The 21,821-nt window shown below is 39.9% G+C and overlaps 1 protein-coding gene across 1 annotated transcript in view; it reads left to right on the top strand.

Annotated features, from left to right (window-relative positions):
- Positions 1-8,087: 8,087 nt before the first annotated feature.
- SCN11A (sodium voltage-gated channel alpha subunit 11) overlaps positions 8,088-21,821 on the top strand; it is an 83,802-nt gene continuing 70,068 nt past the window's right edge. Inside the window, exons 1-3 of the mRNA XM_055321283.1 lie at positions 8,088-8,354; positions 11,474-11,592; positions 12,860-12,961. Of these exons, the coding sequence (XP_055177258.1) occupies positions 8,088-8,354; positions 11,474-11,592; positions 12,860-12,961 (488 nt within the window). The remainder of the gene's footprint in view (positions 8,355-11,473; positions 11,593-12,859; positions 12,962-21,821) is intronic.

Here is a 21,821-nt window from a genome sequence, read left to right as displayed (position 1 = left end):
GTGCCACTTCTGGCAGGACCAAAATCTGCTTGTAATTCTAATCCAATACTCCTTTAAACACCTACTTCCTATCTCCTGCCTCCATGTAAACACCCATCTTGCATTGTTTATCCCTGTTGGCTGTCAGTTAGCCTCTGGAAGGTGACAACAACTGAAAATAGCTTATCGTGTGACACTTCCCAAAGAGATCTAAGTTGTCTCCAAGAATTAACAAAACAAAAGCTAACTTGGAGGAATTTGGGGTTTGATGACAAATCCATTGTGGAATTGCTTTGGTGGCCAAGGGATTTTCTTGGTGTCCCTTATGACAGCCACATAGGCAAGCATGTATTTTCATAGGTCTGAACCCCCAGTGTTGATGGCACAAGAGAAAAGAAAGGAGGAGCAGCTGACTGGGTACCTTATGAACAATTTCACATTGTGGGCCTTGGGGTCTTGGGGGGTGAAACCCTAGAGTGCCTAGGTTAGTTGGCCTACAGGCTAAGCTGCTAAACTGCTTACAGAAGCCCAGCATGGCTTTTCAGATAGACTCTTCGCTGTTCTCTCACCCACTTGGATTAGCCAAAGAAAAAAACAACCTGTTTCTTTATTAATGATGCTTTCTGCAGAGTTAGATTAAGCACTGATTAAAGGCAGATGCTTCCAAAGTATAAATGTAAGTACCATCTCAGTCACTTCTCCAGTTACAGGGTTTCCTACACGATTCTTTAAAATCACTTTGGCCGTGTTCCCATTTGCCTTCCTCACGCTCTCCACCCAGCTTCCGAGCCGCCCCTCCCAGAAGGCCTCCAACTGCCAGGAGCAGGAGCTCTGACTCTGAGGGACTTGTTCTGTGGAGAGCTTTGAGAGGTGCCACTGGAGTTGCTGTTTGGAGCCACCTTACCAAGGCAGGTAAGTCCTCTGGGCTGGTGGCAGCCCTATTCTTCTGTGCTTTCAAGGCTAGACCTGTTGTTATGGAACTTGCTCTGTTTTTTTTTTTTTTTTTTTTTTTTTTTTTTTTTTTTTACTTACCATCAGGATGCAGTATAGGCCTTTTGTAGTCATGTCCTGCTCAAATCGGAGTCAAGGACCAGGTACAAGATACATGGCTCCAATGATGGGGTCCATGGGAGTGGTTCTCCTTTCAAGTGCTCTGTGAAGACCTGGGGCCATGGGAATGGGAGATGGCTGCCTGGCTTGCTAGGTACTCACAACAGTGGACTTTGTTTAAATGGGGTTTTCTAGAAAAGATATGCTCAAATCCTATATTCTGAAACTATGGTGCAAATCCTCCGAACAGTTTCTGAGTTCCCTATGGCCAATTAACTTAATCAGAAATTAATGTACACTTAAATTTTTTTTCTGAAGAGCTGACAAGCTAATCAATCTGGGATTGATTTTGGATTGGGATCTATTGTGTTAAAGTCTGTTCATGTTCATTTGTTTTCTAATTTTCTTATGAGGTATTATTTTTTTTGTAACCCGTATTAATGGACATGGCTTCTGTGTCAACAAAACTAAGATATTGCCATTTAGACCACCAAAATGGACAAAGGGGCATCTTATAGGGCACATTACCACTGGGCTTCTGTGTTGGGTGGATGGGAGGGTATCATGGTGGGGGAGGTGGAATGCCTGTGGGATTGACAGGTGAATGAGGAGGTGGCAGTGAGGCTGACGTCCTGGGAAACACGTCACACAGTGAGGGTATCAGAGGCCCCGCCCAGTCCAGCTGGAATCGGTGTGGCTCACCTCCTGACTCTCTTCTCTCACCTTCTTGAGATGTCTTAGCTTGGAGTATGAAGAATTAGGCAGGTAGGTGGATTGCATGGTGGTGATTACTTGGGATTGAGATTGTCTAGCACTTCCTTATGTGATTATAGACAAGTATCTCAATTTCTCTAAATCCTCATGTTTTCTTCTGTAGAATATAGATTTCCTGGGAAGTTAGGAGAGATTATGAGAGATAATCTATTTAAAACATTTGGCCCTGTGCTTAACCCATAGTTTATAGCTCTTATTAGCGTCAGTGTGGTGTTTCAAGTTTTGTGGACCAGATCCACATTGAAATGTTTTGAGTGTGTTGTTGCAAACCTCTGGCGACTTGCCCAGTGACTTCCCCTACTGGTTAAGGTAAAGCGTGAGGATCAGATTGTCTGGTTTGGCTTCTTACTGACAGAGAAAACTAGAGAGAAACACTGTTCTAAGAAGGTATAAGTTTAAAACCTCTGCCTCCTAAGAGAAAGCCACAAATAATTCAGCTTCATTGCAGATGAATATTTCCTTTCAGAAATCCCCAAGGATAATATTTATCTCATGAGATTGTTCTTAGAATTAAATGAGATAATGTAATGTTAACACACTTAAGTTTTTGCCTGGAACAAGGTAGATGCTATTAAATTATACCTATCATTGTAAAAATGTTTGTAATATCACATTAATTGGAAAGTTCATAATGTAAAGTTGTGTATGCATGACAATGCCAGCTATGTACATATATGGACCCAAAGATTGCTGAAAAGAAATATATCAAAATGTTAATACTTGCATGTGCTGGGTGGCTTTGATTTGTGGGTGATCATTTCCTTTTCTTGTTTTCTCAATTTTATTTAATGGATGATTCTATCAGCCAGGGCTCTGGCAGGAAACAGATGGTACATTCAAACCGGGCATTTTGAGGATATTTTATTAAAGGAACACTTTTTAAATGCAAGCAGAGTTCAGTAAGAGGATACAGTGAGGGTACAGTTTTCAGGTGTGGTGAGAATGTGGGTGTAATGGCACCCACATCTGAAAGGGTCGGGGGAGGAGGGTGTTGTAGAACCAGAGAGAGCCCTGTGGATGGATCACCTGGCAGCAGCTGTGGGGCATGGCTGCCACTGGGGAGAGAGGTGGAGAGGAAGACCCTGACTTCACTCTTCACCATCCTCTGGATCTCTTGCTGGGGCCTCCCATTGGCCAAACCCAACCAGAAGCCAGAGTTCAGGGGATCCCACTGAGGGGTCCACGTGATTCTTCATTACCACATTGTTTTCTGGGCTCCTAAAGTTCCCCCTAGTGCAGTCACACTCACTGTATGGTTTTGTCCTTCATCCTTGACTCACCTAATTCCCCACGCCATTGTAAGAGCCTCGAGGGCTGAGATAGAGTTTTAAATCATTTTGTATTTCCAGCACCCAGTGCATGAATGAGTGAGCAATTGGAGCTCTATCAGGGCTGAAGATTGGAAGTAAAGCCTGGAGCTACCTAATCTTCACTGCAAGTGAATTCTTGAGGAGTTTAGAGTCTCTGCTTAGGGAGGTGACTGACGCCTCAGCCCTCTTTCCAGGATGAGTGCTTGTCTTCTGGCTATTCAGGGGGAGTGAGCCTGTGAGCCTGCTGGGGGCCAGTCCTCAGAGGAACAGAAGCAGAGCTTCTGATGGGTAACTCCCACCTCCCTTGCAATCTAGCGCCTCACCTCAGGGAGGTCTCTCACCTCAGAGCCTCTGCATGGGCCTTCCTGTCACTGCGGTTTCCCATGTGAAATCACGATCCATATTGTGCAGGCCTCTTGGTTCGGACTGCAAATTGAGATTATGCTTCCTTTCTTTATGACTCAGATTTAGAACCTGTCACTGTAACCGATATTTTGACTCTCCAGGTTAAATCCGAGGATATTTGGAGCCCTGGAAGGATTTTTATGGTCCTTTTGCAAATCTGCAAAAGTAACACTTATATGCACATAATTCAAATAACTGAGAAGGAAGAAATGCTGCGGAGGGTATCACATGAAAAATAAAATGTCCCCACCTCTGCCTGTATCCTCATTTCCACTTTTAACCCTTTTAGTTTTTTAGTGTGCTGGCCATTGTCTAGTTAACTCTCATTGATTCTCTTATGCTTCTGTTTCTTGATTTGTCAAGGTTAAGTAGCAGTTATCGAATTGTCCCTGTGCAAGATGAGGAATTTAGCGCGACAGTAATCCTTCTGCTGTCCTCGTGATTCCTCCACTTTCTGCTACTTAGTATATTTTTCATTTGGTATTGCGCTTGGTTACTTGCATAATTTTAAGGGTTAGACTTAGAGTCGATTGCTTGATCTGTCGGCCTTTGATAGAATATCTTGATTCTCCAGGTGTTTAAGATGAGGAAATTGGTGGCTCAGAGCCTCCCTTCATCTTTGCTTTCCAACTCTAGCATGCAAAAACATCTTATAACATTTATATCTTTTGAATTCTATTCTGTAATTGTAATAAATTATGCTTTATCTATAGGATGATTATTAAAATTAAAAACTGGTATATAACTTTTATGATGCAATGATTTTGTAGCTTCTAGTCTCTAAAACCAAGTACTACATTTGGACCCATAGAGAAGGGGATGAACTCTGACTGCATGAAGAAGAATGTTCTAAATGTCAAGGTCAAGTGGACTTTTTTTTTTTTTAAGATTTCATTTATTTGAGAGAGATAGAGTGTGCACATGAACATGAGAAAGCACGGAGAGGGGCAGAGGGAGAGGAAGAAGCAGACTCCCTGCTGAGCAGGGAGCCAGACTGGATCCTAGGACCCTGGGACCATGACCTGAGCCAAAGGCAGATGCATTAACTACTGAGTCACCCAGGCACCTCCGGACTTTCTTTTTTTTTTTTTTTTTAATTTTTATTTTTTATTTATTTAATTTTTTTTTCGGACTTTCTTTTTTATTTCTATCAGCTGCTCAAGCCATTTAGTTGGCATCATATGTAAAACCTGACTTCCAAAGAGCTATTGTTTCAATGCCTTTCTTTTTTATCTATTAAGAAATCAGTTGTTTAATCATGTTATTTGTTACAGAGAATTTACTTCAATCTCGAAAGGGTTTTTTTTTATAATAAATTTATTTTTTATTGGTGTTCAATTTACCAACATACAGAATAACACCCAGTGCTCATCCCATCAAGTGCCCCCCTCAGTGCCCGTCACCCATTCACCCCCACCCCCCGCCCTCCTCCCCTTCCACCACCCCTAGTTCCTTTCCCAGAGTTAGGAGTCTTTATGTTCTGTCTCCCTTTCTGATATTTCCCACACATTTCTTCTCCCTTCGAAAGGTTTTTCTTAGGGCTGTCTGACTTCTAATTCTAGTTGGATCAATTGCTTTTTAAGCTGATTGTAGTGCAGTTACCCTGGAATTTTTTTTTTATTGGACTCTTGGATTAGGTACACTTATGTTTTGGATTTTTTTTGGATTCCATTTTGGCATTCTCTTTTCATTGTTCGGAAGCATATATTCAAATACTTTTTTTTTGTAAAGAGTCATTCAGAGTCTGAAAAATTGGCCATCACACTTGATTATTAGTGAAGCTTGGGAAAGAATTGCACTTTAGCCAGTTTAATTCTTCAACCAATTTTCCATATAATGCGATCTATTTTCTGTACAGGAAAATTTTCAGAATTAAGTATTTGGAGTATAAATTTCATAATGAAGATTTGAATCATTTCAAATTTTACCAATTATACCATATTGATTTTTATTAATTTAATGAATTTTGCGTGCACAGCCTGTATTCCTACAGTCCAATCTTCTTGAGTCTGCTTTTATTAAAAATATTTGATTCTTTTGTCAATTTTTTTCAGTTATTAAGAAAATTTTACTGCATGCAATTTTATTTTGTTAGATTTATTTGGGTTGATAATTAAGTCCTCTTATTCCTGGGTCAATTTTTGTAGTTTTCAGTGTTAACTTTAACACGTGGTTCTTATTTCAGCATCTATAACAAATTTTAATGTGCACAGTTTCTGGGCACATTATTTTGTGTTACTTATTTCCATCAAGTCTCTTTTTTCTAGAGACTGAGCAAAATATCCCCAGGGTCAGAACAATAGGGGCAGAGTGTCCAGTTTCTTCCTTAAGAGTCTCCTTATTATGATAGCAGTCCTGCACTGGATTCCTTGCTGTACCTTAGCATCAGGTCTAGTTTTTGCCATCCAGGGTCTTTCTAGGCTCATCTATTTTCTAGGATCAACTAATATCCATATGCTGTTGACTGCAGAGAACTTCATCCCTGTCTCACATGTCTTTCATGAGTTCTAGAACCAAATATAATAGAGTATAATTATATTCCCACTTAATTTATACCAATTCAATCATATATATTTAAATGGAGGGGAAGAGAAGTGGATGAGTGAGTGGGAAGAGAGAGAGAGTAATTTAAGTAGCGTGGCCAACTCCATCATCCAGGCACATCCATAAAGAGCTTGACCCTGAATGCATGGAACAGAATGCAGTGAATCTGGGTTCCCTATTTCATTTCAGTTGACATATGATTCACATTATGGGCATCACATTACCCTTAGTGTGTTTAAAGACACATATGTTGCCTTGATCATGGCCACTAAACACAATGCTCTCTGAGTGAGCAGCACCATGTTGACCCAGCTGCCCACACCAGGAACCTCAGCTCCTTCTTGTCCCTCAAATCTCTCCCTCCCCATAAATCACTTGTCAAGGTTATTTCTTAAGTGACTATCAGATCCACCACTCCATTGGGTTATCCTCAGTGGTTGTGATTGTTGCAACAATCTCTGTAGGTCCAACTCCTCACTTCCATCAGCCCCTCATCCTAAGTCCTATCCATTCTTATCAATAAGAGGGATATATATATATTTTAAAACCTGATAGTGTTACTCCTCTGTAACAACAACAACAACAACAACTCACTCTTTAGCAATTTCCCCATTACCCTCAGGATGAAATCCATGATATTTACTAAGGATTATAGGGTCCCACATGCTCACTCAATGCTGACTGGAGCCTTATCTGGCCTTTCCATCCCACAAAATTTCCATCCCTGGCAGATGGACACCATGTTCTATTTCACCGATGGGTTCCCGTACATGCTGTTTGTTTCTTCTACACATTCTAATGCCCTCCTTTTTTTTATCTATGTCTTACATCCCCTTCAGGTCTTAACTGAGACATTAAAGCATTGGCAGATCATCCTTGATTCCCAAAGATCGGTTAGACACCCATCCCATGCACAGACATAGCACCATCTACTTATCCCTACATTAGCATCTGTCTTACTCTTGTTGTAATATACTATCTTTTATTTGTCTTCTCCACTCTACTACCTCAGGGCAGCATAACTTGTAGGACCAGGAGGAGGGACCAGTGTTTCTTCTCTGTTAGTGCCTAGCACTGTTCCAAACAGACACCTAGCAGACACTGGTTGCTGAATGAATAAACCAATGCTATGTTGGATTACCCATTGTAATTCTCTGGAGTGCCTTGGAAATCTATATTAGATTGACATTCAGGTAAATAGGAAAGGAAGAAGATGCTTGGCATTGGCATGGGGAGTAAGGGCATTTAACCTGAGCATTACTGCATTTTCTCAGAACCTACTTTTAGACTTGAGGCTATAGAAAAAAGTCCTTATAGAAAGGGCTGTCAGGGATAGGGGCCAGTACAACTATTATCCTGCAGCAGAGTGACCCTGTTAGCTTTGGCAAAACCTTTCTGCTTTCTTGGGGTCTCACTTCTACCAGAAGTGAGGGATCTCAGAAGTAAAAGAGTTGGCATAGAATCATGGGTGTTAGTGTAAGAGTTTGTGCCTATGTTGATGACCTTTTTGTTTCCATTCCATCACCTTTTAAGATATTTGCTGACCAAACAGTGATAAGATGCATGCACTTATGGTTTTGATTTTGCAACCCATAGCTATGTCCCACTCAATACCCTATTCTTTCTGCTTCTGTTCACACTGTAGCCATTTGCCCACCATTTGCAGGCTCCATTTCAGTAGTTAGGTAGGTTCAGTCTTACTGTCTTGGTCAATGCTTGGGTCTCAGTTTTAGAGACTGGGCTTTTTCTGCCCATTGTTCTGAACTTACCACTTACACCCAGGTCCTCCAGAAATGATGGTCTGCTTTGGTCTTCCCAATGCCCCAAATCCTACTGTATCCTTCTCCACAGGTCCATTGGAACTGCTCCACAGCCAATGAGCTCCCAAGCCACCTCACTTCACTTAATTCTTATAGCCTCTCATGACATTATCCTTGGAGAGTGGTATTCCAGGGCAGGCTGTGTGATTTTTGCCTTCCAGGGATCTCTGAGGATCTGCTGTTTATCTCTGTCTTGAGGATGACAATGGATGACAGATGCTACCCAGTGATCTTTCCAGATGAACGGAATTTCCGTCCCTTCACTTCTGATACTCTGGCTACAATTGAGAAGAGGATTGCCATCCAAAAGGAGAAAAAGAGGTGCAAAGACAAGACAACAGCAGAACCCCAGCCTCGGCCTCAGCTTGACCTAAAGGTCTCCAGGAAGTTGCCCAAGCTCTATGGTGATATTCCCCATGAGCTGATAGCAAGGCCCCTGGAAGACTTGGACCCATTCTACAGAAATCATAAGGTAGTTGAAGGGGGGACTGGGGTGTTCTAGCCATGCAGTTACAATAACTATTACAAGAATTTCCAAACACGGATCTGGGGGGTTTGTAGAGATGTCTGTTCTTCTCCTTTGCTATCACCACTTGTCATTGCCTTCATAGTACTAAAAACCTCTTTCTGTCCTCATTTTCTCTCTGTAATGTATGTCTTGGCAAAAAAAGAGGAGGACTAGGAGCAGCAGGAAGGGAAACAGAGAAAACAAATGATGTCAAGAAAGAGGACTGGACCAATAGAAAAATTGGGTGTAGGTCATTTAAGTGACTGGCTTTTTGACTTTGGATAAGTTACTTCACCAATCCTCATTTTTCTGATCTGTAAAATGGACATGATATGGAAGCACTTTATAAGAGTTTTATAAGAGTTTTCCTTGGAAAACCTCTCAAGTAACTATAGGCTTGTTGGGCTATTAAATGAGATTTTTGGAGGCCTGAGCCATACGCCAACATGATACATAATAGAAATTCAATAAATGAAGCTAAGAATATGGTAATCAACTGGGCATATGGAGATTTTATGTAAATCCCATGCCAATATGTGATAGGCTTGGTGTTAAACCTGAATGTAGTTCTTACAGGGAAATTCTAGTAAAAGTTCCTTAAAAGGGCTCCTCTGATGGCTATTTGAAAGACTGGGGCAGTGAGGACAGTCCTCCCCTTTCAAGAGAAGCTCAGAAGACCTTGCCATCATCATCTCACTGTGTGATACCCCAGAGAATAGAAAACCAACCTCACCTGTCTGAGTTCAGAGAAGAAGGAAGTTTGGGGAGAAGTCCTAGAAATATGAGATACTGAGACCATTTTCTGCTGGCAACTATATGAAATTGATCTCTCCAGAAAAATGTTGCCTGGTATGTCCTTGCACCTGGGACAGACCAGACCTAGAATTACCAGACCAAATGGGACCTCTGTGTATAGAGGAAAGAGAGATGTGAGGGGGAAATTCAAGAAAGGGGATGAGAGATGAAGGAACAAAAACACTCCAATATTTCTTCTTCTCCTTATGCCCCAGAATCCCAGGGCCTTCTTGGAGGCAGAGTTGTTAAGTGTGAGTTGACTGCTGGAGGTCTTCTGCCTCAAGGCTGGAGCAGACAGCAGCTTGTTGTGGTGCAGATAGTCCTGGGAAGATAGGTTCTGTTCTAGAATCATCTCTTCTCATCTTGGGCTCCCCTTTTATGTCAGAAGATATGATTTTAGAGTTCTTCACACCAATGACTTCCATGTGCCTGGTACTCGCAGTAGTCATGTGAGGTATATGTGGTAGTTAGCTCTCCACCTCGCAGATAAGGAATCCAAAGACTAGATGGGGAGGTGGATTATGCCAGGCCAAACAACTAATAAGGGATGGAGTTGGGACTCATGCCCAAGGGCTCTTTCTTCATCTAAGGCCACTTTCTATCTTCAGAAATTTCCATTTTGAAGAGCTACAAAAAACAGGGTAGAGATATCTCAGCAGACAAAAGGAGTTGGTGCCTCTCATTTTAATAATTAAAACCCTGGTGAGTATAGTTAAATACACCATTAGATGAAATATTTAAAGCAGTCAGAGATAGCATTAATAAAACATCAAGGGGTACAGAGGCAGAGCCCTATCATGCCACCTATTAATCTAGGGTGACCCACCTCAAGGAGAGGTTTGCTCTCTGCTCTAAAATTGTCTTTATATCCAAAGGAAGTGCCTGGAATCCCTAAAATGAGTCTCTGGCTCCTGAGCTCATAGCTTTCAAAGAACTCTGTGGCCCATTTCCTTTTGTTATAGAGGCAACAGAAAATATCCTACTCCATTTTTTCCTGCAGCCAGATGGCCAGCAGACAAGTAAGTTCCAGCAACTCAACAAAGGATGTTTGATGGCTGGCAGTGGCTGAAGTTCTCGTACCCCAGCCAAGGCAGCATTCATTCTGCTGTATTGGGCCTGGATGACAAGGCCTGTCTTTTCTGTATAAGAACATACTGGATTACATGTCAAGTAGTACTTTTGCAAATCTTAAAGGAGCAGAGACATGGGGAAACAGGAATGACCCTCATTCTGTGAAGGCTTTTGTAATTAATAGCGTTAGGGACATGTAAAGGGATAGCCAGATTACAGTTGAATGGAAGGAAGGAGATCTGGGAGTTGATGTTAAAAGCCTGTGGGTGATGGATTGTTGTCCAGGGGCTGTTTCATTCCCAAAGCCCAGGGAGACATACTAGGAAGAAATGAGCACAGGTATGGTATTCTTCAACGGAGCCCAGTGGGCATTTTGGATGGGGCAGTGTAACATTTAGCAGGTCTGTCCTATGTTTGGCATCACTAAACCTATCTAATCAGTAGGGCCTTGTGACAGGCAATCAAAATTGTGACAATCAAAAATACTCACATGCATTTCCAGATGTCTTTTTTAGGGCCTCTTCTACCAGTTGGGAACCACAGGCATACTTGCCTGTATGTCTGTGAGGAGAATGGGAGATCAAGTTTCATGGGAAACTTGATGACTTTTATGTTGATGATCCTCAAGGTTAGAACTTATCGTTAGACTATCTCATGTAGAATTGAGATAGATACAACGTGAACAACAATGTGAACTCTCTAAGTCCCTGACTATGCTATGATTTGTTAGGAAGTTTTCATTTGTAATCAAGATAATTTAAAATAATTTGCTGAATGTCAATGTTCAATACTACTTCCATCTTTTCAAGTTCCCTTCTAGTCTACTTCAGAAATACATACCATGGAGTATATTATGAAGGATTTTGTTTGCCCCAGTTACTAGTCTCTATTCTTGCTTATCTGCTGGGCCTGGATGTTCCATTTCTGGACCTCCAAAGTATCCCACTGGGTGAACAGTCCACAGCCCAGTACCTATCTTGGGACTCTGAGTAAGACCCAGGCCACATGGTAGATCTGATGATGTCCAGAGTCAAAGTGTAGGCTGGCTAAAAAGTACCTTGGGCTTCAGAATGACAGCACTTGATTATAAACTGTCATTATCATAAAAAACTAAGCCACACCTCAATCTGCGGTTCTTCTGAATTTTCTCTAAATGAACTCATAAATATTGTTTTGTCACTGAATGTAATTCTTGTTGTGTTTGTTTGTTTTTGCAGACATTTATGGTGTTGAATAAAAAGAGAACAATCTACCGCTTCAGTGCCAAGCGTGCCTTGTTCATTCTTGGGCCTTTCAATCCAATCCGAAGTTTAGCCATCAAAATCTCAGTCCATTCATATCTTTTCATTGCATCTTTTCCTAAGTCCATGTCATGTGGAAAGTGCAAGAGCCCTAGATTGTTCACATACTTGTTGAGTGGAAGTAGCTCATTCTTGGAACAAATACTTGTTGAATGCCTACTGCTGCATGGCAGGAGCTATGGTAGTGCTGTGTGTGAATAAGACTTGGCCCTGCTCTAGGATCCTGTGGCCTTAGAAGGAGATTGGCCCAAAAGGCAGGTGATTTCTTTAGTTAAGTGGGCAGTTTGGGAATGGTAGTTGTGCTTTGGAGACATCAAGGATGACTTCTTGGAGAAAGGAACACTTAAGTTGAGACCCAAACAAAGGTTGCAGACTGTTAATCTGTGCTCTGTATTTAGCTGCTAAATGTGTTGTGTTGGACCTATACAGTGTTTAAAACTTTATGGAAACACTGTATAATGTTAAAAGTCTAGATTTCCAGCATCTTTTGAAGGTGGAACCTCTATCAAGACTAGATTTGCATTCCTACCTGGCAAACGTCAATGTAGTGAGGACACCGCCTCTTTTAGAGGGGCCATGCAAGCTCTGCTTCAACACATCTCAACCTCCCTTTGTCCCAGCATATGCCCATTTCACCTATTTAAATGACTCCTCAAACTCTTAAGACTTTGAGTTTGCAACGTCAGTCTTAAAGAATAAAGACAATGAGCATTCCTGATGTATCCAGCAGGTAGTGGAGACACTGGGCATTTTTAGACTGGGGAAGGTGAGGAAGACATAGACTGCTAGACATATTGAAGTACTGGGTGCATGGGAGGAATAACCATTCAGTTCGGATTCCTTAGGAGAGCCTGAGATAGGGATTCTTATTTAAATGATTTAGTTGAATGCTCTCTGAAGAAGGAAAGAGGGAAGCAGGATGGAGCAGAAAGAAGAGGCTAGTAAGGGCAGTGTCTCAGCTAATCCTATGTCAGCTCGAGCCCACTGGGAACTCTGGAGCATTAATTATGTCACAGAGCTACCCCTACTCCCAACCCAGAACCAAGGGGGCAACTTTTTCTAAGTCTCAGGCAGTCAGACATGAGGAAGAGGGTTGTAGCCCTCCATGTGAGGAGGCTGCTATTCAGCTGAGGACTGTTCTTCAGGGGAGGGCACAGCTATGATTTGTTCTTTGCCAACACTCACAGTTAGCAGACAGGTGCACCTACAGAAAAGGAGACCTGGAGGTATGCCCACAGCCTTCACTATGACTGATGACATGTGCCGCCCTGTAGCGTACCAGCCTTAACGGACAGCGATCACATTGTTCAGCATGTTCATCATCTGCACCGTCATCATCAACTGCGTGTTCATGGCCACCGCTCATGGGAAGGACAAAAATAATACAGATACCGACAATGCTGAGTAAGTGTTTGCCCTGCACTCATCTATCCCAAGGTTGTTTTTTTTTCTTTTATTTATTTATGATAGTCACAGAGAGAGAGAGAGAGAGAGAGAGAGAGAGAGAGAGAGAGGCAGAGACACAGGCAGAGGGAGAAGCAGGCTCCATGCACCGAGAGCCCGACGTGGGATTCGATCCCAGGTCTCCAGGATCGCGCCCTGGGCCAAAGGCAGGCGCCAAACCGCTGCACCACCCAGGGGTCCCCTATCCCAAGGTTTTAACAACTACTCCTAAAAGACTTATGATTACATCAGAGTTCAAATATGTAGAGAAAGACAGACTCATCCATAGTCCCAATTCCCCAACACAATTGCTGGCAGAGTCCATTTTAGTTGTGTATACATAGTCTTTACAACTGTTTTTATTTTTTATTTATTTATTTTTTATTTATTTATGATAGGCACACAGTGAGAGAGAGAGAGGCAGAGACATAGGCAGAGGGAGAAGCAGGCTCCATGCAGGGAGCCTGATGTGGGACTCTATCCCAGAACTCTGGGATCACACCCTGAGCTGAAGACAGACGCTCAACCGCTGAGCTACCCAGGCGTCCCTTCTTTGTATAATGAAAATATTAACTTTTTGTAATTTTTAGTTGACTATTCAGACATACAATTTTCTTTTTCTTTTTTTTTTATTTTTAAATTTTTTTTTTAATTTATTTATGATAGGCACACAGTGAGAGAGAGGGGGGCAGAGACACAGGCAGAGGGAGAAGCAGGCTCCACGCACCGGGAGCCCGACGTGGGATCCGATCCCGGGTCTCCAGGATCGCGCCCTGGGCCAAAGGCAGGCGCCAAACCGCTGCGCCACCCAGGGATCCCCAATTTTATTTTTCAACTTAGAAAGTTCCATATTGGTGATCCCTGGGTGGCGCAGCGGTTTAGCGCCTGCCTTTGTCCCAGGGCGCGGTCCTGGAGACCCGGGATCCAATCCCACGTCGGGCTCCCGGTGCATGGAGCCTGCTTCTCCCTCTGCCTGTGTCTCTGCCTCTCTCTCTCTCTCTGTGTGACTATCATAAATAAATTAAAAAGAAAGTTCCATATTTTGATAAGCATTCTCTTATATGTTGTCCTAGAGTTTCTAGCTTAACATATTTACTGCTTTAGTCCTTTAGAAATATGTTGAATAATTAATTGGCAGAATAATAAGAGATCTCTTATTTTGATCACATATATAACTATGTGTTAGAAACCACCAAAGTCAACATTTCAGAACATTCCAGACACCCTAAAGTTTTCCCAGTGCCTCTTGGCATTAGAGTGGGCAAGTCCCACTCTCAAATATTGATTTGCTTTCTGTCACTCTAGGCTAGTCTTGCCTTTTCTAGGATTTCATATAATGGACTCATATGGTAGGTATGATACCATACTTTCATGTCTGGCTTCTTCCTCTTAGCATGTTTTGAGATACATCTATGCTCTTGTTTTTCCCTTTTTTGTTGTTGAGTTTTATTCCTTTGTATGAGTATACCACAATTTGTTTTCCCATCACCTGTTTCTAATTTTTGATATTATGAATAAAGTTGTTATGAAAATTTCTGTATAAAAGTCTTTTTTGTGGATATATGTTTGCTTTCCCTTGGATAAATACCTAGGAGTGGAATTGCTGTGTCATTTGCTAAGCATATGAGTAACTTTGTAATTTATAGAGTTAAAAATATTTACATTTCCTTAATTTCTGGATTAGTTGGGCTTTTTTGTTTTAGTTTGTGAATTGTGTGTTTCCATCTTTGCCCATGTGTCATTTTTGCTTTTATCCTGGTGAATTTGAATGAGTTTTGTAAGAAATTGCCAAACTTTTCCAAAATGACTGCACTTTATTACATTCTTGCCAGCAATATGTAAAGGTTTCAAAGTCTTTATTAATTTCATCCTTCAATTTACTTTGAGTTTAATTTGCTCTTCTATTTCTAGGTTCTTAAGGTAGAAACTTAAATAGTTGTTTTAGATTTTTTTCTTTTCTTGTGCAATTGTATAAAGCTATAAATTTCCACCATGCATTGCTAAAGCTTCATACTACAGATGTTGATAGGTTGTATTTTTGCTCCCTGTTGGTTAAACATATTCCTTACTTCTTGTGATTTCTTGTTTGTCCCATGTGTTATTTAGAAGTGTGTTTTTTAGTTTCCAAATATTTTATATTTTTCTAGTTGTCTTATTGTTAATGATTTCTAATTTAATTCAGTTGTAGAGAATATACTCTGTAAGATCTCAATCTTTTAAAATAAGGAGAAATTTATTTTATGGTTCTACCATGGGGAATGTTTCACACGCACTTGAAAGAACACAGGTTCTGCAGTTGTTTGGTATGATATTCTGTAAATGGTCAGTTAAGTTAAGGTGGTTGATTGTGTCATTTAGATATCTTGTCCTTTTACTATTTCTTTTTTTTTTGAAAGGGTAAGTATTAAAGAGCATTTATATTTTGCACAAATTAAATCCTTGATACAGAACAAAAATGGCAATTTCATATTGTTTAACCCATTCAATAATTGGCCAAAAGATACAAAAATATTCAACATTGGTAAATGTCTAACAATATAAAAAATGCTATGTTAAATATAAGGTTTGCTAATGTAAATAAAATATATAATTGCATATCTTTTTTAAAATAAATTTATTTTTTTATTGGTGTTCAATTTACCAACATACAGAATAACACCCAGTGCTCATCCTGTCAAGTGCCCCCCCCATGCCCGTCACCCATTCACCCCCACCCCCCGCCCTCCTCCCCTTCCACCACCCCTAGTTCATTTCCCAGAGTTAGGAGTCTTTATGTTCTGTCTCCCTTTCTGATATTTCCCACACATTTTTTCTCCCTTCCCTTATATTCCCTTTCACTATTATTTATATTCCCCAAATGAATGAGACCATATGTTTGTCCTTCTCCAATTGACTTACTTCACTCAGCATTTCTATTAGTACTTCTGTGAATTACTGAGGAGAGGCTTGAAGTCTCCATCTATGACTGTGAATTTGTCTATTATCCCTTTATTTTTGGCAAGTTTTGATTCATGTATTTTTGTAGCACTATTACTAGGCATGTACATATTTATGGTTATTATATCTTCCTAATGCATGCATTCTTTTATCATTATGAAATGTCTTTCTTTATGTCCAGTGGCATGCCTTTTAGTAATTGTTTTGTCTGAGATTACTATAGCTACTCCAACTTTCTTATGCTTATTGTTTACACAGCATATCTTTTTCCATCCTTTACTATCAACCCTTTTGTATTTGTATGATTAGTGTATCTCTTGTAAAGAGCACATAGTTGGTTCTTGTCTTTTATGCAATCTATTTGCCAATATCTGTCTTTTGATGGAATATTTATTTCATTTACATTTAATGTAATTATGAATGTGCTTGAATTCAGGTCTGCTGTTTATCAGTTTTCTGTTGATCTCATCTGTGTTTTTTTTTTTTATCTCATCTGTTTTTTGTTCTTTTGCTCTTCTGTTGTTCTACTGCTGCCTTCTTTTTTGTTAATCAGGTATGTTTAGTATTTCATTTTAATTCTCTGCTGTTTTTTTAGCTTTGCTTCTTTGCATTACTTTTTAGGGATTGCTGCTTCTCTGTTGCTAAGTGGGTCTTAGGATATAGTTAAGGCCAGTGAGCTCAGGGCTGTGCCTTGGACACCCCTGGAATAGAACCATCCTGGCAATATCACTGGGGAAAATGGTCCCCCTTCTAGAGAGTTAGCTATTCCATGTGAGGAGCTAACTGATAGTGCAGGGCTGCTGCTCATTGTTTACTGCAGTGTCTCTGAAAGCCTTTGTAATTAACAAAGTGAGATCTGTGGAGGAGGCAGTTCCAGGAGTGGGGATTGCTCCCATAGCAGCGGTCTGCTTTGCCAGCATTTCTGGTGAGATAAAATGAGTCTTCTTTTCCTATTAATGGAAAGCAGTGGCCCAATTGGATGCTAATTTTCTTCCAGGCCATTTTCACTACTAAAAGACCCATAAAGCAGAGATATGAAAGAACCTTTGTTTAGGCTGTAGGGAAGCTGCTACTGTCTCCTGGTGGCATTTGGACTGACAATGTGTGCATGAAAGTGGGGGTGAGAGGAGGCTATTGAAAATGATTTTATGAAAGAGAGCATGCAACTGAATTGTTAGGCATGGGGGGAGAGTTTCTTTAGCTTTGTCATTGTCCTTTGGTTAGGAAAATTTTAAATAGGAAATTCGTTTCAGGTTGATAGCTCTCAGAGAATGAATGCCAAAGTGCCCTAGGATCAGGTCATGGTATTCTATCAACCTACCTGGACGCCACCCATGGCCCTGACTGGATGCCCTAACCATGCTTGAAATGATAGTGATACACTCCAGAGGGCCTTATTTGTCTGGTGGGTTGGATAAAGGAGTTCCCAAGCCCTATGGTGGTAGGCATGGCTCTACTCAATTATCAGATGTCATGTGGTCTGCCTGTCTCTCTATTGGCCAGGCTTCTGCTGGAAAAGAGAGAATGGGAAGGGGTGGGAGTGGAAGGCCAGGTGTTTAGCCAGAAATTGCAGTCAGAGGATGTTGTCTCAATTGTGTGAGAACTGGATGGAGACTTGCAAAATCCCACAAGTCTGCAATTACAGCCTTCTTCCAAAATACCCTTAACTTTGTAAATTATACCTAAGTTTTAAAAATGGTGTTTCAGGGTAGACATGAATTAATCTGCTATGTTCATTTGTCACCTAAAAGATGATCAACTTTAAAAAAGGTTAAAGTAGAGAGCTGCTCATAGCCATTTCTCTTCTTGGATTTGGCTACTTTGAATTTCTTAAGTTCCTGAGACTGGTTCTTTAGACTTGTGGGCTGGATATTTTACCAGGAAAGGTCCACTTCTTTTATTGTGAAATGACAGATTGTTTAAATTGATAGTCCCAGAAAGGAAACTGTGCATGTGTGTATGTGAGTGTGTGTGTGTGTGTGTGTGTATGCAGACCCAGCATTTTTGACAGCTTGGGATTACAACAAGAGAGATGGAATATTGTGGGGTTTTGTTGTTGTTTTTTATTTGCTTTTTTTTTTTTTTTTGGTTTGTTTTTGAAGGAGGAGAGAGAGGAAAGGAAATAAATTAGAAGATAGAACATGACGAAGGACTCTGGGAAGAGAATGTAAATAGGTTTTTCTTTTTAATTACTATAAAATACATGTTACATAAAATTTACCATCTTAACATTCTTAAGGGTTACTAAGTACATTCACAGAGTTGTGCAACCAGTTACCACCATCCATCTCCAGAACTCTTTTTGTTTTGCAAAACTGAAATTCTGTGCCTACTAAACACTAACTCCCCTCCAGTCCCTGGCAACCACCATTCTACATTCTACAGTCACTAGGTATTTGACTGCTGCTCTAAGTGCCTCGCTTATTAAGTAGAATCACACAGTATTTGTCTTTTTGTAACTGATTCATTTCCCTTAGCACAATGACTTCAAGGTTCATCTATGTTGTAGCATGTTTTAGGATTTTCTTCATTTTTAAGGCAGAATACTATTTCTTGGTATGTACGACATTTTATTAATTTATTTTCCATCGATGGACATTTAGGTTGTTTCCATCTCTTGCTCAAGACAAATATGAGTACCTAAATAATGCTGCTGTGAACATAGGTGTGCAAATACCTCTCTAAAACCTTGTCTTCAATTCTTCTGTATGTATATCCAGAAGTGGGATTGCTGGATCATATGGTAATTCTATTTTTATTTTTTTGAAGAACCTTCATAGTATTTTTTCATGGTTGGTTGTACCATTTTACAGTCTTACTAGGACTGCACAAGAGTTTCAACTTTTCTGCATCCTTACCAATACTTATTATTTTCTGAGGTTTTTTGGAAAGTCGCCATCTTAATGGATGTGAGGTGGTATTTCATTGTGGCTTTCATTTACATTTCCCTGATGATTTGTGATATTGAGCATCTTTTCATATGCTTGATGGCCATTTGTATGTCATCTTTGGAGAAATATCTAATTCAACTCATTTAGCCATTTTAAATTAGATTACTTGATTTTTGCTGCTGTTTTTTATTAGTTTTTTTTATTTACAATCTTTTTATAATGGCATACAATATTATATTAGTTTCAGGTGTATAGTGATCACTATGAGTCTAGTTACCATACAAAAGTTTTACAATATTATTGACTGTACTCCCTATGCTATTCATTATATCCCTATGTCTTATTTATTTTACAACTGAAAGATTGTGCCTCTTAATCCCCTTCACCTATCTCATCCATCCCCAACCCTTTCCCACCAGCAACCATCAGTTTGTTCTGTTTCTAGGAGTCTGTTTTGTTTTGTTTAATTTGCTTTTTAGATTCCACATATAAGTGAAATCATACAGTATTTGTCTTTCTCTGACTAATTTTACTTTGTATAATACCCTCTAGTCTATCTCTGTTGTCACAAATGGCAAGATTTCATTCTTTTTTTATGTGGAGTAATATTCCATTGTGTATATATACCACATATTCTTTATCCACTTATCTGCTGATGGACAGTTAGATTGCTTCCATATGTTGGCTACTGTAAATAATACTGCAGTGAACACAGAAGTATGTATGTCTTTTTAAATAGCACTTTTGTTTTCTTTGGATAAATATCCAGAAATAAAATTGCTGGATCATATGGTACTTCTATTTTTAACTTTTTAGAGGAACCATTTTCCATTGTGTTTACATCGGTTTACATTCCCATTAACAGTGCACAGGGTTCCCTTTTCTTGGCATCCTTGCCAACACTTGCTTCTTGTCTTTTTGATAATATTCATTGTGGTAAGTGTGAGATGAGAGCTCACTGTGGTCTTGATTTGCATTTTCTTCATTATTAGTAACCTTAGGTGTCTTTTCAGGTGCTTGCTGTCCATCTGTATATCTTCTCTGGAAAAATGTCTCTTTAAGCCCTTTTTTGGGTGCTCATTTTTAATAAGATTTTTTGCTTGATATTGAGTTGTATGAGTTTTTTAATATATATTTTGGATGTTATCCCATAGGGGGCTATGGGATATAGCATTTGCAAATGCTATATCTTCTCTCATTCAGTAGATTGCTTTTTCATTTTGTTGATGATTTCCTTTGTTGTGCAAAAGCTTTTCACTTCGATATACTTCCATTTATTTATTTTTGCTTTTGTTGTCCTTGTCTGGGGAGACATATCCAAGCAAATATTGCTAAGACCAATGTCAAAGAGCTTACTGCCTAAGGTTTCATCTAGGAATTTTTTGGTTTCAGGTCTTACATTTGAGTCTTTAATCCATTTTAAGCTTATTTTTGTATATGGTGTGATTTTTTTTTTTGTTTTTTTGTTGTTAGGTTGTAGGAGTTCTTTGTATATTGTGGATATTAACCTCTCATCAGATACATGATTTGCAAATATTTTCTTCTAGAAGTTTTATAGTTTCTGTTCTCGTACTTTGCTATTTAATCTGGTTTGAGTCAATTTTTGTACATCAGTGTAAGGTAGGGGTCCAACTTCATTTCATTTTTTTTGCATGTGAATATTGACCTTTCCCAACACCATTTATTGAAAGGATTGTCCTCCCACTGAATGGTCTTGGCATCTTTTTTTTTTTTTAAGATTTTATTTATTCATGAGAGACACAGAGAGAGGCAGAGACATAGGCAGAGGGAGAAGCAGGCTCCATGCAGGGAGCCCGATGTGGGACTCGATCCCAGAACTCCAGGATAACTCCCTGAGATGAAGGCAGATGCTTAACCGCTGAGCCCCCCAGGCGTCCCGGTCTTGGCATCTTTGTTGAAAATCATTTGACCATATATATTAGGGCTTATTTCTGGGCTCTCTATTCTAGTGGTTTATATGTCTGTCTTTATATATATATAATATATATATGATATATATGATATATGATATATAATATATAATATACATAATATATAAACCACTAGAACCACATATAAATATATATAATATATATAATATATATAACATATAATATATATAAACCACTAGAACCACATATAAACCACTAGAAACCACTTCCACCAGGGCTCTGTGTGGGTCCACGTGAGTAGCTGGTGGTTCTAGTATATATAATATATATATAAAGACAGACATATAAACCACTAGAATAGAGAGCCCAGAAATAAGCCCTAATATATATGGTCAAATATATATATATATATAATATCTTATTGAAGTTCAATTTGCCAACATATAGTATAGCACCCAGTGCTCATCCCATCAAATGTCCTCTTCAGTGCCCATCACCCAGTCACCCTATCCCCCCATCTACCTTGCCTTCCACAAACCCTTGTTCGTTTCCCTCTCTAATTTTTCCCACTCATTTTCCCTCCTTTCCCCTTTCACTATTTCTTATATTCCCCATATGAGTGAAACCATATAATGATTGTCCTTCTCTGATTGACTTACTTCACTCAGCATAATACCCTCCAGTTCCATCCATGTCAAAGCAAATGGTGGGTATTCGTCCTTTCTAATGGCTGAATATATATATCACATCTTCTTGATCCATTCATCTGTTGATGGACATCACAGCTCCTTCCACAGTTTGGCTATTGTGAACATTGTTGCTATAAACATTGGGGTGCAGGTGTCCCGGATTTCACTGCATCTGTATCTTTGTGGTAAATACCCAGTAGTGCAATTGCTGGGTCGTAGGGCAGCTCTATTTTTAATTCTTTGAGGAACCTCCACACAGTTTTCCAGAGTGGCCGTACCAGTTCACATTCCCACCAACAGTGCAAGAGGGTTCCCCTTCCTCCTATATGTCTGTCTTTATACCAGCACCACACTGTTTTGGTTACTTCAGCTTTGTGATATATTTTGATATAAGAAAGTATGAAACCTCCAA

Source organism: Nyctereutes procyonoides, unplaced genomic scaffold (assembly GCF_905146905.1).
Source record: "Nyctereutes procyonoides isolate TBG_1078 unplaced genomic scaffold, NYPRO_anot_genome, whole genome shotgun sequence".
NCBI lineage: Eukaryota > Metazoa > Chordata > Mammalia > Carnivora > Canidae > Nyctereutes > Nyctereutes procyonoides.
This window is presented reverse-complemented; position numbering and strand designations above follow the sequence as displayed.